The sequence below is a fragment of the Ictidomys tridecemlineatus genome, chromosome 7 (genome assembly GCF_052094955.1).
Source record: "Ictidomys tridecemlineatus isolate mIctTri1 chromosome 7, mIctTri1.hap1, whole genome shotgun sequence".
NCBI lineage: Eukaryota > Metazoa > Chordata > Mammalia > Rodentia > Sciuridae > Ictidomys > Ictidomys tridecemlineatus.
This window is the reverse complement of record NC_135483.1, coordinates 130,172,679-130,190,582: the sequence shown is the minus strand read 5'-3', so window position 1 is coordinate 130,190,582 and position 17,904 is coordinate 130,172,679. Positions and strand designations below refer to the sequence as shown.

At 37.7% G+C, this 17,904-nt stretch overlaps 1 protein-coding gene across 10 annotated transcripts in view; it reads left to right on the top strand.

The window, feature by feature from the left end:
- The window catches only part of Rbms1 (RNA binding motif single stranded interacting protein 1), a 205,220-nt gene that overhangs the window by 143,096 nt on the left and 44,220 nt on the right, over positions 1-17,904 (top strand). For all 10 annotated transcript variants that reach the window (XM_005315759.5, XM_078017468.1, XM_078017467.1 and 7 more), the window contains exon 3: positions 17,490-17,548. In XM_005315759.5, the coding sequence (XP_005315816.1) occupies positions 17,490-17,548 (59 nt within the window). The remainder of the gene's footprint in view (positions 1-17,489; positions 17,549-17,904) is intronic.

The window sequence follows — 17,904 nt, the reverse complement described above, 5'->3', positions numbered from 1 at the left end:
ATATGAGGATTACATTTGTGGTTTGCATTCTGTTTCTGTTAGATAGTATTGATCTAGGTTTTCAAGAGAAAGGGGTGGGGGGAGTATATTTACAGTTTCTTCCCAGCTCATACCTCACAAGATACAGTGTTCTGTTTTTCTTGGAGACATGAGTTGCCTCCCGCTGGAACAAGGACACTACAATATCACTTGTTACATGCTTTTTTTCCTGTTCAGTGGCTGTTTGGCAGTTTACTTAGTATTTAGATTGTTTACAATTTTTCTATATAATCTTTGCAGCAAAGTCTTTTTCCTCACTCTTAATGATTTTCTTAGGACAAATGACTTAAAGCTTTTGCTCTCTGGGTATGCCCCCCCCCTTTTTTTTTTACCAGAAATGTTTCCCTGTTTTGCCTGTTTCTCTCCAACCTGGGAATTGCTTCCATTCTTTGGTAGTGATTGTTATAATTTCCAGTTGATGAAGTAATGTATTCTATTAGAAAAGGTCAATCAACTAAATGTTATATTTTACCTAAATCAATCAGTATAAAATAACAGGGGTGAATGATGCAGCATTAGCTTAACCTAACCTTCACTGGACAGATGTTTGATTTAATTTGCAGTTCATGCAGAAGTACATCAGACTCAGTGACAATTACAAATTATGTTTTATAATTTTTTTTTTAGTTGTAGGTGGACCTTTATTTTTTATATGATGCTGGGGATTGAACCCAGTGACTCACACATGCTAGGCAAGTGCTCTACCACTGAGCCACAACTCCATCCTACAAATTATATTTTGAATGAATGTGTGGTCCTCTTTGTCAGCCATAAAGACCATAGAAATAAATAATTGAAAATGCATGGAATACCTGGCAGGTAAATCTTATGGGAACAAATCCATAGATGTGCTCTGGAAACAAATTTAACATTACATGTAGTTTTAGAAGAACATAATGAAGATCCTGGGGAAAAGAGTCCCTCTCAACTGGGAAGTTTTTAATTGGCATGGCTACATGGGATACAGTTACATCAGAATTGCAAGTCCAATTAGCCAGGAGTTGACGAAAATCTGTTCTGTGTTTTCTGAACTTGAGAAGAACAAATGAAAAGAACCCCTGAACACACTTTAGCTTTCTTTCTTTTTATTTAGCAAGAGTAGGAACGAGTTTGGGTCAAGAAATTGATCGACTCTGTTGTCTCTAGCACATTAACATTTTTCACAACCATTGAGCAGTTCCTTGGGAGGTTGCTGTCCTGTAATTGTCATGTCCAGTTCTGCTACATGGTTGTAACAATAAGAGCAGCTCCGCTGATTGATGAATTGGGTACCACGAGACATTATCTTAGCACCTTCCTTCTCCTGGATGCTCCATATTCTGAGTAATTTGATAGTACTGCAAATTGTTACATCCTTGTGGCTTAAAAAAAATGGTTTATTAGTTTGGTTATAAAATATATGCATTTTAAAAATCCTTTTCCAAAAATGGTGTCATATGCATCCTCTCTTCCCCTTTTTAAGTGATGGATAAGTTTTTAAATTTTTTTTAAAAATTCTAATTTGTTATATATGACAGCAGAATTCATTACAATTCACATTATACATATAGAGTGCAATTTTTTATATCTCTGGTTGTACACAAAGTATATTCACACTATTCGTGTCTTCATACATGTACTTAGGGTAATGATGTCCTTCTCAATCCACTGTCTTTTCTATCCCCATGCTCCCTCCTTTTCCCTCCCACCCTTTGCCCTGTCTAGAGTTCATCTAATCCTCGAATGCTCCCCCTCCCAACCGCATTATGAATCAGCCTCCTTAGATGGATAGATTATTAACATCCTCTTTCTCCAGGAATCATTTGTCTCTCTTTTCTGAGCTTATATGTACTATTCTATGTTCTTTCTTTCTTTCTTTCTTTTTTTAAACTTTTAAATAGTTTAGTGCATTACAGTTATCCATGATATGTATATCTTCTATACATTGTATTCTTTAAGTTTTGAGCATGTCTTCTTCTGTGGGGTTAATTGGAATAGATTTTAATCCCCATTACATTGCTTTTGCTATGTGATAAGATAAAGGGTTTTAGCCTCTCTTTTTTTGGAATAAATATCTTTTTTTTTTTTTTTCCATTTCAGGATAATTTAGTGTTTGGCTCAAAGACTATTTGGAGGTTGTTCTGTCTCCTTCCCAAATCATTTTAAGTCCCTGCTTGTATTCGAATAAATTTAAAACTTGTGATTTAAACTTAGCCTGGAGTGCTGTAACTAATTGAATGTGGGGTTGAAGTGCTTTAGTTCCATCTCCGTCAAGAAGAGGGCTTGTTGCATTATTTTTCCGTGGCTCTGTGCTTCATGGCACAGTTCCTGCCTTGGCTCTAGTAACCGTCTCTTCCCTTTTCAGCCAGCAGTTTCCTTAACACTCATTGTCACTTAAGTGGCTACTCAACAAGCTCCAGGAGGAACTTGATGCAGGCTCATGCTTTTTACCGAGGACCTACCAAATAGCCTGGTTTCCTTTTCTGGTTTCTTTCCACTGCCAGGCAGCGCAGAGATGAGTTACGGGTCCCCTCAGCCTTAGTTGACATCCTCTTGGAACAGGACTAACAGTACCTCCTCTGCCGAGTCACCTCAGGCTTGGACAAAGAACACGTATGAAAGCCCTTGCAAAGCATCAAATGTGACAGTGCTTTTAAAAGTTGTCGTAGAAGTCAAGTACTTGTCATAGCTTCTCCTGGCTCTTACCCCAACTGCCCACATGTTCATCATAAATTTATTATAAGTACAGATTCCTCATTCATGAGCTCATTTGTTTACTAAAATCCATTACCAGATTTTATTCTTCTTTTCTGCATAACCTCCTTTCTTAATATTGCGCCAGAGAAATGGAAATCTCTAGGTTCTGAGCACTGTGGGTGAACACTGTATGAATGGTACTAGAGGATTCCCTCACTGAGAAGAACACAAATATTTATCCTCAAAGTAATCATCAACAAAACATATTTACAAATGTGAGCATCTCATTACACATGGTTCTGGAATTGGTCCTCTACCCCCAGGTTTTGGGGGGGTTTTTTGGTTTTTGGGTTTTTGTAGTACTGAGGTTTAGGCCCAGGGACACTCTACTACTTGGCTACATTCCCAGCCCTTTTTATTTATTTACTTTTAGTTTTTGAGAGAGGGTCCTGCTAATTGTTGAGGCTTACCTTCAATTTGCCATCCTCCTGCCTCAGCCTCCCAAGTAACTGGGATTTAGGCATGCACCCCTGCACTCAGCCATGTTTTGTGTCTTTAAAATAAAAGCACTTATGTCTCTATTTTCCTTAAGGTTCTCGATTCAGGATTCATGCAGAAGTGTTTGCTGGCTTTAGAGAGACTGGCTTGCTCTTATCTCCTGAATTTCTATAGCAACTTGCCTCGAGTTCTTTGGTGGTTGAGCCTCTCTGTGTTTTATGCCCAGCATCAAGAACAACATTTGATTTTTCACTTAATGAACCTAAAAGCGCACATTCCTGTGCACCACCTTTCCCTTCTGTCTTGTTGCCTCTGTGATGAAGTTTGAGTTGGGAAGGGCTAGGAATCCAGACTAGGAAGTGAGCTGCAGTTTAAGGTCATTCTCTGCCTTCTCTCTGAGGTAAGGTGTTTTTGAGAGGAAACAAGCAGGGCTAGGAGCTATTCGTGAGCCCAGTGTAGGCCAGGGTGTTAAGGGGGCAATTATCACCTTTCTCTGGATGTGGTTTCAAAAAGGCATTGGCCTGTGGAAAGGTCCCAGGCTGGCCTGGCAGTAATGGACCCAAGTGAAAGCAAGCACGTGTTTTGATAAGCTGAGCCCTGAACACTTAACTGGTGGGGAAAGGTACTTCATGTGTATTTAGGACTCTGACTTTTGTTTTACCTTTTTTAAAACAGATACCATGTTCCTTACAAGAGAATAGGAATTTGTATTATTAGGCTCATGATACAGAGTATATGTAATGTGTATTCTTCAAAGGAGCACAGGAGAGCTAATCATGTTTTGCCCCTGCTTTAACTGCAGTTGAAAGAAGGCCCACCGCCCTTTCTGCCTCCACACTCATCATCACCCAGAAGCACCTGGGATACAGTCTACAAATAGTGAATTCACCTCCATCTGGGTTGCCCTATATCAATTCCCATTTTAATGCTGAAGATGGTACACTTGCTCTTTAAAGTGTCAAGAATTTTACACTGACTTTGAAAGAATATTATATGTAGATGTGTGTGTCCACATGTTATAGATACAGATATAAAACTTGTGTAAATGAAACTCTCAGGGCGGCATTCTGATACCATGTCTTCAGAGATTTTTCTGGCATCACTGGGATCTGGATTCTCTTTTGAGGAGTCACTTCTTATAGGGTTTAAAGGGCCTTTCTTGGTGTCTATAAAACACTGCATTCATGTTCAAGGCACATTTCATCTTGATTGTCAAAGCATACAAGGTCAAATAACCCTAAACAAACCATCCAAAGCAGCAGGTAGTCAGGGAAGATGGGGGTTGTATTCTGCTGCCTCAGCAGGATAGTTACAGGAGGTACCAGAGACACCATTGCTGATAAACATGCCCACATCAGCAAGTCCTGGAGGGAATGAGAGGGAGGAGAGCCATCAGAAGCGATCTCCTTGTTATCAGAGTTATTTTCATTTGAGGTTTTTTGTGAGAATTTATTATTATTTTATTTTGGTTTTGTGTTTTTGTTTGGTACTGGGGATTGAACTCAAGGGTACTTAACCACTGAGCCACATTCCCAGCCCTTTTTATTTTTTTATTTTGAGACAGGGCCTAGATAAGTTGCTTAGGGCCTTGCTAAGTTGCTGAGGCTGGCTTTGAACTCCTAATCCTTCTGCCTCCTGAGCCACTGGGATTACAGGAGTGTGCCATTATGCCTGGTATATATATGGTTTTACAGAATTTTATTGGGCTGTTTTTGTTTTTTTGTCTCAGTTTATAACTGGAAATCAAAACAAATTGAGCACTCTTAAGTTATGGTTATTCTTTTCCTTGGTAATTCGGTACACATAACCCTTATTCTTGTTGACATTAATCGTGTTGATCATTCCATTCAGCCTCCTGCTCAAAGTTGGGCTACCAAATCCATGCCCACCAACCTGTCATGTCTTAGTGCTTCCCATATTTTTGGATTTTAAGGACAGTAAGCTAAACAAAAAATAGTGTTCAGGATCCAGTATAGTCTCAATATTTTATTTTGTCAAAAAGAATACAAACTGAGGCAAGTTCCATCTTTCATAACCAGAAAGGCCATTTTAATATTAAAAATGTCAAAGCTACACAATCACAGAATTAATATTTTGACAGATTGTCCTTATTTTTCTGTTTACCACTGATCCCCACCAGTGATCACCTCCTCCCAGGTCAGCTGATGAAACACTGCCATGTAGCAATCCACATGGTCGGTCACCCAGCTCTGCTTGAAAACTTCCCTGGCAGCAAGCCCCACTTCTTCTTCTCGCTGAGAAAGGCTTGCAGTCTCCTTTCCTACATAGGCGTCTGCAGGCCTTCAGCGATGCCATCCTCCAGGATACAGTTGTTAGACCTTTGCTCATCCCTTTTGACAGAGTTCAGAAGACCAGGTTAAAGGAGACATTTAGAATAATTATATTCAGTGTAGAAAGCACTCAATGAAAACAAACTGCCAGTACTTGTTTATTTATTCCTCCACCCTTTCTTTTGAGAATTTGTCAGGCACTGTGCTAAGGCCAAATATTAAAAAAAAAAAAAAAAAAAAAAAGAAAAGAAAAGAAAAAAAAGTCAAAGGATGCACATTCGATGGGGATGACAGCCGTACAGGTAGTGTAGCTGGCAGTGTGCTGGGTGCTGCATTGCACTGCCATGGGCAGAGGCTGCTGTGGGCACAGCGCAAAGGCAGCTCTTTAGCTAAGCTAGAAAGGTCAGAAAAGGCTTGCTACAGGATGCTGGGCAGAGGGTGCCATTAAATGGAGTCTTGAAGAATGACACCAAGTTTCCCAGGTTAAGTGACATTGTCCACAGCAGGAAATGAGGTTGGAGCCAGGCAAGCTGGAGCTTTGTTCATTTGCTAGGGCTGCCATAACAAAGTACCACTGGGTAGCTTAAAACAACACATATTCATTGACCCAAGTTCTGGAGACTTAGAAGTCCAAAATGCAGGTGTCAGGAGGCCCTGCTCCCCAAAAACCCATGGAAAAGAATCTTTCCTTATTCTTGTTAGTTTGGATGGTTTGCCAGCAATTCTTGGTGTTCCAGACTTAGAGCTGCATCCCTCCAATCTCTGCCACCACATGGTTACTTCCTATGTTCAGATTTCTCTCTGGTTTTTTTCCACATTTTTTTTTATTGGTGCATTATAGTTGTACACAGTGATGGGATTTGTTACACATTTATACATGCACACAATATATCAATATGATTTAGTCAGTATTACTCCCAGTATTTCCCCTCTCCCTCCCTAGATATCCCTCTTGCATTGAATTAGGGCCTGCCTGAAGGGGCTCATCTTAACTTTGTTATATCTTCAAAACCCCATTTCCAAATAGGATTACATTCGCAGGTCCTTGGATTTAGGACTTTAACATATCTTTTTCTTTAAATTATTTAACCCATAATAATGCATGTTGGGGGATGATGAGCATAAAGACCAAGAGCATTACTTATTTCTATGGTCAGGGTCACATATTTGTCTCAGTGCAACCTAAGTTTTAGTTATTCGGAGAACTTGAACTTGTACCTGATTGAAAAGGTATTTTTAGTGAATGAGTCAGAGGATTTTTAATTTGTACAGTTGATTTTGCCACCTTGGAACTTAGCTATAAGACTTATTTTCCCCTGTTAAATACAGTATTTGCAATGGCCAAGTATTCACTCTAGCTTGTTGAAATAATTTCACACTTTTAATTCTGATGTCTAATGTTCAGTATGCCCTCTAACATTGGGACATGTATATATTTGATAAGTGTACCACCAATTACTTGATTATGTCATTGTTTAAAATGTTTTTAATAGTACTAAGAACAGAGCCCTGCAGCACATCACTACAGTCACTAGGGACTGTGTTCCATGTAACTCTGATACTGACCAGCTCTTTTGAACTCAGTCACTTGTTCAACCAGTTAACATCCATCGAAACAAAATTTTCTCTTTTCAGATTTCTTCATCTAAGAATAATTATATTTTTATTTAGCTCAAGTCAAACAATAATATGTATAATTCCCAGGCATCCCTGTCTTCCTCACCACCCCCCAAAACAGAACTAAGTTTAATGTGTTTAACTTACTCTTAAGGACTTCTATGGTATTTTTTCTTTTCATAAGTCTCCCTAACCTACAATTTACTAATCTGCTCAAATTTTGCTTCCAATCAACATTACTTTTACCCGCCTTTAGTTTCTAGAATCTGCTTTTTGTTGTTGTTGTTCTTTCAAAGTCTCTGAATGGCATTTTGCCACCCCTTAGCACCTGTCCTGTTATGCAAGATTTGGAAAATTCTTACTGACTGGGTCATGTAGATAAGAAGCACTTTTAGCCCCAGCTCTATCCACATCCTCCTCACTTGCAAAGAACAATAAGAAAAGTACCTTCTGGAAAATTTAGTAAATTCAAGCTATAGTGAAAGTGAGACAAATTTCCTTCACATAGGAATATGGTAATTGTGTAAAATTGATAATAAAGCAATTTTACAGCATTTTGTTCTCTTTAGTTACATTCTTTCTTACAAAGACAATTCCTCTTTGATTTTAAGTTTTAATATTCTAAATTTTTAGATCTGTACTCCTGTGCCCTTGGAATGAGTGCTCATCTTTATCTGCAACATCTTAAGGACAGATGTTCAGAGACAGACTAGTAGGAGATCAATATGGAAGCCTTTATTTATCCTTCTCCATCAGATCTGTCCTTAGAACCATAGCATAGAGGTTGTCAAGAGTGTGACCTTGGAGACATCAGCCTGCTGGCTGGCTGGTTAACATTCCCTTGCTTAAACAGACCAAGTGTGGCTTTTACTAGTGATACATTTATGTCATATTCCCAAATTTCTTAGAAGTGAAATGAGTTAAATAGAACATTTTTCTTGTCAGTTTACTCTGAACTTGACTTTTCAAGGTTGTGGGGCATTCGGGATTTATTACTTTAAAAAAAAAGGGATGGGCTTGGAAATCAATATGCCAGGGCTGTATTTTGGATCAAAGCCAGCGTTAGTGTTCAGTCTAGGAAATGTCCAATTTGACTCCTGCCTTTTTAGTTTGTGTCAGAATCAAAAGAAATTTCCAGGTAATTTTGCACACTCTGTTTTAATAGTTTGAGATAACTCTGCTTTGCCTTGGAGGAGGACATGCTTAGTTTTCTCTCGGTCACGCTCTTTTTGTTTTGCATGCAGCAGTCCTGTATGGATTCAGCATTGGAGGGCAGTGCAGTCAGTCAGTTTCTGCACATTCTGACTCAGTTCTTTGGGGAGGAGTGTAAGAGTTCCAGTTTTGATTTCTTTTACAAAGCACACCAAGTTTAGAAGCAATATGGGAACAAAAAGTCTTTGGGGGGTTTCCCCCAACATTTTACAGCTTTCTTTTTAGTCCTAATTTTGAATTCCATGTGAAACTCTGAAATTACCTATTTCCTTCTTATATTTTTATAAGCTAAACTGGGATAAAATTCAACTCCATGTCTATTTTCCAAGGCAAAATGTAACATTTCCCTTCTCCCTACCAGTGTCCCTTAACTCCCCACACCAAACACTGTAAAGGGGGAAAAAATTATATTCCTGTTCCTATTTTATGCATTCAACCAATATATGTTGAATGGCTATTGTATACAAATAACTGTGCTGAAAAGTAGCCATAAAAATAGTAGTTCTGTTTTCTCTCAACATTTTGCACCCTAGGGCCATGTTGATGTTAAGGTAAAGAAGGTGGGGCTGGGGATGTGGCTCAAGCGGTAGCGTGCTCGCCTGGCATGTGTGCGGCCCGGGTTCGATCCTCAGCACCACATACCAACAAAGATGTTGTGTCTGCCGAGAACTAAAAAAATAAATAAATATTAAAAATTCTCTCTCTCTCTCTCCTCTCACTTAAAAAAAAAAAAAGAAGGTAGTCTAGTCGAGTGCTCTCAAGTGATTTCCTTACTTGGGGAGAGGGTGGGAGAAATGGATAACATTGATTAGTCACTGAATATCTATTATTTGTGAAGCACTGTGCTAGTCCCTGTGACACAGATGTTATTAGACCCCTTTACTGATGAGGAGACTGAGATCAGGCAGCTATACCAAAATCACGGAGCTGGTATTTGGCCATATTACCATTTACAAACAAGTTTCTCTGTAACTCTACTGTCTTTCCATTGTAATTACTTATTCCTTATGAATAAAGTGTTGCATAAACACTAGGGTGAGATTATCAAAGCCAAGGAAATACATTGTAGGTTTTGGTTGGGGTAGGGAGAGAATTTAAATAATAATAAATGTTGATTCATGAATTCAGGAATAAAAAATAGTTTTCTATAATCAAATTACCTTTGCTTTAAAAGTTGGATGTTAATCAGTATTTGGGACATTTAGGGATTCATTTTTATGATAGATAATATATATTTTACTTGCAAAATCTTGGGTTCCATTTTCAGCATATGTTATTTTCCTTTTACATATTAGTACTTGGGAGCACCAATTTAGGTCTGGCCTTCAGTGACTACATCCTTAAGTGCTGCAGTACAGTGACTTGTGGTAAAAATGTTGTCATAAGATAATGTAAATGACCTTTGGTGTGCTATGTGCTCTTAAAAGACCATAAAGTAGTGCAGAGCTACTTTACCTTGATTGCACATCATAATAGAATTGATACTGAACTATAATAGCAAACCTGTGTAGAAAGTCTAATGTTTTTATAGTATGCTTTTATTTGGCAGAGAGGCTAAATGTTTTACATAGAACTTGTTTAAAAAATGCATCTTGGCCATTTTTAACAAAGTAGTTGTAATGTTCATTGTATATAAATTTTTTAGTTCAAGCTGTACATGGAAGAAACAGCATCAGTTGTTACCCTTGTCTGCATTTATAATGAATTCACCTGTTTCATTCAGGAATAATGATAAGACAAATTAGCAAAAATGGTTCTAAATTGAGTGAAAAAAGATTTGTTCTAAAATCCGGGTGAAAATGACTGATTCCATTTGTACTCAGAGGATGTGTTTATCTTAAAAATTTCTATGTTGTGGAAAATTGAGTATATAAATATATATTTTCCTTTGAAAAAAATGTGATATATTCTCCATCAGCTCACATGCTTTACAGTAGCCAGGCTAGCCATGGGTGACACCACATGAGGACAGTCTGAGCATCTGTTAAGTCATTTCCAGTCTGCAGGTTCTGGGTCTGTCACTAAAGCCAAAATCACTGTCCTTGCAGGACAGCTCAGAAAAAGCAAAGCTGGCACATACGTTTCCCTATTTTCTGAATTCACAGAGCAAGCCAACTGGCTTTCCGTAGCATAGATATTATAGATTATTTTTCTTAGATATCAAGTTGAGCATTTAAGTCTCCTTAAGAGAAGCCCTTGTCTTAAATCTCCTCTGCCCTTTAGAACTTTTCCATTCTTTCCCAGATCTTCTCATCTCTGTATTTTAATTTCTTGAACATGAATGTCATTGCTTGGTTACAAACAGAAAAAAAAAAAGAATAAAATGTGGCTCTTCTCTTTGCTAATTTTCATTAATCTTGCTAAAGTTATGCTTTCATCATTTTATTCTGCAGTTGTAAAATATCCCACCATATTCTGTTTCCTCTCTCTTTTTCCTGGAACTCAGAGCCCTGAAGGATCTTTTCAGGCCTAGCTTCTGTTACTCCCACATAGATTTACATAAAACAGATTCTTCTGTTCATTGTTCCCCTTCATAGCCAACCAGAATTTATGGTTTCCAGTCTTCTTGTTCAGCTGGACCTTCCTTCTATGTTTATGCCTACCTCTGTATAGCATTCATCATACAAGGTCTTATATTTTTATTTCAGTACTAAGATGGTTTTTAATACTAAAAATTCTTTACGTTCCACCAAAGATTTTTTTCTCAATGGCAGATATGACACCTTACACGTTTTTGATAGGCCTTGTATGGTGAAATACATACCATAGGAATGCTGTAAATATCAATTAGTTGATTTCATGATTGGATCTCTTCTTTCTTGCTACACTTCCTGTGATCTACTCACCTTCAGCGCCAGGCTTTCAGTTGTTTCTGACTTTAGGTCTACAGTAGCTTTTGCTGCCAAGTATTCACCTGAGTCCCTGGCTTTAATTCCATTGCCTAAGATGTAGCTTCCTGCTCCGCATGCACTAGGAATCATTTATTCACAAGGTGCACGCATACAGCAGAGGAAGGGGTGGGTGTCTAAGAGTTTAGCCACAACAATGAATGGGAGGAAGAATGGATTATCTTTGTATGGCCTTGATATTTTTATGTCTTAGAATAGTCTTACAGAAACTGTGTAAATTGTCAGGGCAAAAGAGGTTACAAAATCGATTCAAAATGGATTATGTTATCTGAAATTTTCCTTTGCCTTATATCTCATCTTCAAATGCTTACTACTTCCTATACCAAGTAAATGAAGACAATAAAGGGAAAGGAATTGTTCAAGGTAGTAAGGAGTCAGAAAGTTTGTCTCCAAACTTTTCTGTGTCAGCTAAATGGACATAATTTATACTTTGTTTTCCTCCTTCTGTTCAGCCACTGTTAAAAGCTACAGCAAATTTTAGAAACTCCCCTTTTCCAGAGAGGCCAGTGAAAAAATAAAGTAGCAAAAAAGGTGAGCTAAAAATCTGTGTTCAGTATAGAATCAGGTGTAGATGTTTGGGTGTGAGTGTGAGGATCTGCTGCTTGTTTGTGTGTGTATGTATTTTTTTCTAACAACTCCAAAGTAACAAGAAAAGTTTTGACTTGTCCCCAAATTCATGTCCACAAAACAGATCCCTGAATTTGGCTTTAAAGCTTAAAAGGCCTGTCATGCCCCCACTCCTCCCTAACACTTATATTGGACATCTTGTTCCAAAATAGACCAGAGTCATGTATCCAAAGAGTCTTGAGGCAGAGATAACCCTTTTCTGATGTCATCAGCATCTGTCTTAGGTACATCAGCTATAACAGTGTGCCCTTTCCTTGTTTGGAGGTGTGCATGTTCAAAGTGGAATTGCTTTGAATCTGTGGTTGGTGATCAAAGTTTCTGTAACTGTCAATATGCATGGCCTTTAAACTCCAAAGCAAACTTCCTGCCTTGCATCTTTGCTACTTATTAGCTATGTACCCTTGAGTAGATTCACTCTGCCCCTAAGTTTCACATCTACAAAGTGAAACTCAAAAGAGTAAAATATGGACCTAAATCACTTAAAACAATGCTGACATATAATAATAGCTGTTGTAGTGTAAGGCATCATTTTGATTATCCCCCTGAATTAACTCACTGGTTGGTCAGCTTTCTGATGTCCTGTTTTTTCTTTCCTTTCATCCCCTGTCTCTCCTTGCTGAGCATCATCATTTGCACTGGCACAGCTCATGAGATGCATGAGTCCCTCTTTGTTTTAACAGAAGTGCTCCTGAAGGACAAACAAAAATCACCACCCTCTGGGCTTGAGCAATATCTGGCCCTGTCCCAAACTTGGAAGTGTCCTTTTATGTTTATGAGTATACATTTTTTCTTACATTTGTTTTTAACACACTCAGTGCTTTTTCAGGTTTAATAATGTTCATACAATATTCCAAATGTAACACAAACACTGCTAGCGTGCCTTAAATGAATTTTACCACGGAAATGACCAGTGTTAAAATAAAAATAATTTATCGACCATTATCGCCATCTGTTGGTGGAGGTTGGAGTGGACTCCGCTCTGCAGAGCCTTGGTTCACTGGGAACATTCAAAAACTGCTAGTTCCTTAATTGGAGGGAGGGAAGGAGAGAAGTAGGGAGAGAGAACATGTGCTCACACATGTTTGCACACACACACTAGGTAAAATCTCTAAGGACATGCACTAACGTTCTTATCTGACTTTAGGTGGTTTTAGTTTTTTCATCTTCTTTTCTGTGTCTTCTAATGACAACTGTATGCATTACTTTCACAATTAAAATAGACTAACAAGAAAGGTAGAATTTAGGAGGAACTAAGTAAAGGGGGTAGAGGAGAAAATTTAGTTTATTTTAATAGATACAAACTAAAATATATTTGATTTTATATGATAGCAGATGAAAGAGGAGATTAAATGGAAAGGGAAAGAAATAAGAAAAGTTGTGGTGCAGACTAAAAAAAATTAGTAGATTCTAGCAAGAGGTTTTATCAGCCATGTTCACTTGGACCAATAGTTCTAAGTGTGAGTTTTTACTTGTTATCCTCTCCCTTTGAAATTCTAATTATTCTACAATCATGTCTCTTAATTACTCTTTATCCTTTTACTGCCAGAGCTTCCTCTGGAGTGGATTATCTACTCTTAGCAAAGAATATTGTAATCTGGGTAGCGAGCGCTGATCCGAGCCTTGTTACTTTGAAGCTGGATAAAACCCAAAGAATCTTTATAGACACATTTATTTCCATAAAATTCTACCACTTGCTTTCTTGGGGATTCACCTCCTTAGGGTCCTTAGAGTGTGAATTCTGCAGGTGAGGAGACCTTTTTGCCCCAGTACGTGTATGTCCCTGTTTGTTCATAATGGCTTTCTTAAACAAATTAAGCTGCAGATAGGAACAAGGGGAGGTGCAAATCTGGCTACTTTATGAATTTGTGCCCAGATGTCTGTTAATCTTGTAGGCATTGATGATTGACAATAGAATGAGACTAAATGTTAATTCTCTATAATGCTCTTCCCATTGTAAAGTCTTATTGCATGTAAAACTAGCAAGGAGAGAGGCTTTCTCTCCCTCTGCAGAGGGAGACCAGACAATACTGTAGCCTAACACCCCTTATCCTGTTCCTTAAGATGCCATTTGATTGATGGCTCTTCTCCATAGCCTGGATCTGGATCTTTCCTGGCCCTTTTCTTCTGCCATCAGAACCACTTGTTCTACACTCTGTTCTCATAATGAGGTGACTGACTCATCTACTGAGCTAACCAGGGCCTGAGTGATTTAGTGTTTCATCCTCCAGCTCTGGGGTCTGTATTTTGATGGGAGCCTTTTGCTTGTGAGAAGTATGACTGAGTGGACAGCTCAAAAGAGAAGATATTTTTTGAGCAGAAAGCCTTTCAACACCTCCAGGTAACTCCAAATAAGCAACTTCCTGCTCCTTTTGTTCGAGGAAGCCAGCATGGACAGAGAGGATACTGTTTTCTAACTTTCTGTGAAATCATGCTTTCTCAGTCTTAACCCACAAATCATGATGAAAACCACAGGAAAATAAAACTGATAAATTTCAGAAATCTCTCTTCTCTTTCCTTATCCTTCATTCAATCATGAGCCACATTTTATTTCTTAAGATTAAAAAATTGCTTAGGCTTCAAAAGTACATCATTTCAATCCATAGTAGTCTAAGAGAACATCTTTTCTTTTCTCCTACTAAGAGCAAAAAGGAAACATTGTTCCTCGAGGAAATTTTATAGATAAATTACAATGAGAACTTGGATACTGTTCATTTTTGAGCTTTGGGATTTTAGGTAAGATCTTAGATTCAAAACTTCTATGAGTTTTTGTTTACCCATTTGCAAAAATAGGAATAATAACACCTAACCTCATAGATTGGGAAGTTAAATAACATCACACATTCAGAGTACCTGGCACAGTGCCATGAATATAACTCAATAAATATAATCCCCTTTTGGTTTCTTATAAAATAGCCAAACGATTGAGGAAATTAGTAGTGCTCTCATGTAAAAGATAGTGTTTGAACAGATGGTTCAAAATCAAGCATGGGTGAATAGAGTAATAGAAAGATGGTAGAGAAGGGTTTAAAGTGGTGTTTGAGGCAAGTTAATGCAGCAGACAAGTCCTCTTGGAAAGCCAGAGGCATGGAGAAACTATTCAGTGCTTTTTGCAAAAATCTAGACATGGTTTAAGGAAGGAATAAATTTTGGAAACATCAAAGACAAAACTCAGAAGAATTATTGACTGAATGGATGGAGGAATGATTGAGTTGATGCTGTGTCAAGGACCCTGAGCTTGGTGGACGATTGGGAGAGTAACTATGCTATTGGGTACAAAGAGATACGGAGAGGAGACAGGAGAGATGTGTTTGGGATGCTGGCGTGGATAGAATTTGTGAAATGATGGACATGAGATGATATTTAACTAGATATTTAGGTATCTTAATGAAACATTAAGATATTTTTAAAAAGTGTAGAAAAAAAACTAAGTTTTGATGGGATTAAAAGCAAAAGAGTAGGAAGGAGAAATGGGCATCATCAGAAGAGATTCATTACTTACAATTGTAGCACTAGGTAAATTTTCTAAGGGAAGGAAGTGTTGAGGAACAAATATTAAATTTGGTGAAAGTTTTCAGCTAATGAAAGAGAGGAGGAACTTGAATGGACACAGAGTCCCTGAAAAAGAGCAGAGAAAAGTGAAATGTGATGCACACCTGGGTACCAGGCCCAGAGGCAAAGAGAAAGGTACACTTAGCACAGACTCGGACACAAGCACTCATGTCACATGTAGCAGAGGTCAGAGAGAGCCAGAAGCAGAAGAGTGTGTAACATGGATTGAGTATCAGTGCTACCAAGAGTCTTTTTTTTCTTTTCCTACTCCCACACCTCATGTCTGTCCCTATCTTTCCCATCATTAAATGTTGAAAGCATAACCAGAGGGTACAAGGCCAACCTTGTCATCTTCTGAATGTCCTTTTCTATTAGGTTGACAAAGGGCTCTGAACCGTGTGACCTCAGGCATAGTCTCTGAATCTCTGTGACTCTCAATTCCCTCTTCTAAATTGGAATCATACTAGCGTTTTCCCCTGCTTTTGGAAAAGTGTGTGCAGGGATAGAATCTAAAAATGCTTTCATTGTAGACTTGTGCAAATGAGAGTGCTGGTAAGTTATCAAGCATATAACCTAGGTAGATACATGGTTGCTAAAAGATTATCTTTAAATTACTTAGTCTTATCATTTGTGGATTTCTAAAATTATTTTGAGTAAGCTTAGTGATCTGTGTTAATGTTGTTATATATACTCAGAATCTCTACAGGGAATTGAAGGTGTTTGTGCATCATTATGTCTCTCAGTTGTAATTGACATTTGAACCTTAAATTATCTTTACTTTCATGCCTAGTTAGTAATCATCTGACTACATGATTACACAGAATGAAAGTAAGGAAAATTAACTGGAGGAGTGAGGTGGCTCAAGCCATTTGTTTTTTCCAGATGAATACATGTCAGCTGGTTTCAATGTGTATAAAATAGATGTTTACAATATTCAAGGTGGTTTAACATGTTGTACAGATACTTAGGTTTCCTAGAAATTTAAAAACTTGCTTTAGTCCTCAAAAATCAATCATGACAAAGGTATAGGAAACCAAATGTGAGACTATTTTAAAGTTAACTTGTGAGAAAATAGAATTTTGGAATTTACCACGTACAAATGAGGAAACTTGCAATTCAGATACATGAAGTAAGTTATGTGTTTCCCCAAGTTTTACTTTGATTTTTAAGAAGTATTTTTCAAAGATTTTTTTCCCCTCGATTTTTTAGAAGACAAGCATAGTCAATGATGCTTTTTCTCAAAGTTTGTGCTCTCAGAGGGTGTGGGGGGAGATACACATAATTAAGTTATACAATTTCTTCATTTTCAGTAGGCGTGCACTAAATTTTAGTGTTCTGCATTTTTTCCATCTCCCCCTTCATCTATAGCACATTAAGAAATTTGAACATATTTCTCATACACACCCTCATAAAATGAATGATTAATCCCTGGCGAATTTTTCATATTCTTGATTATCCATTTCTTACACACATGTTACATGCACACATATTAGTGTACTATATTGTTATTAGAGTTAGAAGTAGCATTAGTAAATAATTTATGGATAATGACAGAAGTCTTTAATAAAAATGAAAAGACCTATTTTATTATCGTTAAGTGTGTTAAACTTACACACAGGCCCACCAGCCCTCTGTGATGATCTGTGCAGCACTGGCTGTGGAATCACCAGGCAAAGAAGAATGCAGCAGCTCTCCACCATTATTATTTCATAAAATCTGTGCAGGTCATAGAACTTCAATAATTCTACAGACTTGTATTTGACCATAGACATAGTGTTGGTAGAAGCAAATACTTTCACAGAATACATTTCCTGTGTTTTTATATCAAGATTATCAGATAAGTACCCGTTCTTCAAAGCTAAACATCAAACTGTAACCCAAAGATTCAGAAGGGAAGACTGGCCGTTCCCTGTTTTTAGTTAAGTGTTGAATTTAGAATTTCCACGGCTTGCCGCTTAGTAAAGAATATTTTGTACTTTAAAGTTTGCAGGTGTTTGAAAAGTATGCATGTTCTTTAGATTTAGACATTAATAAGAGTTCTTCTTTATAACTTTTCTCCTTTCTTTTTCAGATATGGGAAAATAGTTTCCACAAAGGCAATTTTGGATAAGACAACAAACAAATGCAAAGGTATGTTTTCGTGGCTGAATATTTGCTAAACATAACTTTGAAAAATGATGGAATTTTGAATCTGATCATAGGTTACCAGATTACCCCACATTTTATTCAAAATCAGATCTCATGTGTCTCCCAGTTTCTGTCTTGCACAACATTAGCACACTGCTTACGTTTGTTTTGTCCCTGGTTTGGGTTTTGGCTGGAAACTCAACAGCAGCTTGCAGTTTGCCAGATTTCCAGATTTGGCGCCAGTAGAGTTAACATGCAAAATACTAGTTGGCATTTAGCCCCTACTTTTAAAAGGGGAGTAGAGTTTAGAAAATAGCTTTTCTTTCTTGAGCCTGAGGAGATTAGAGCTGCTTACTGAA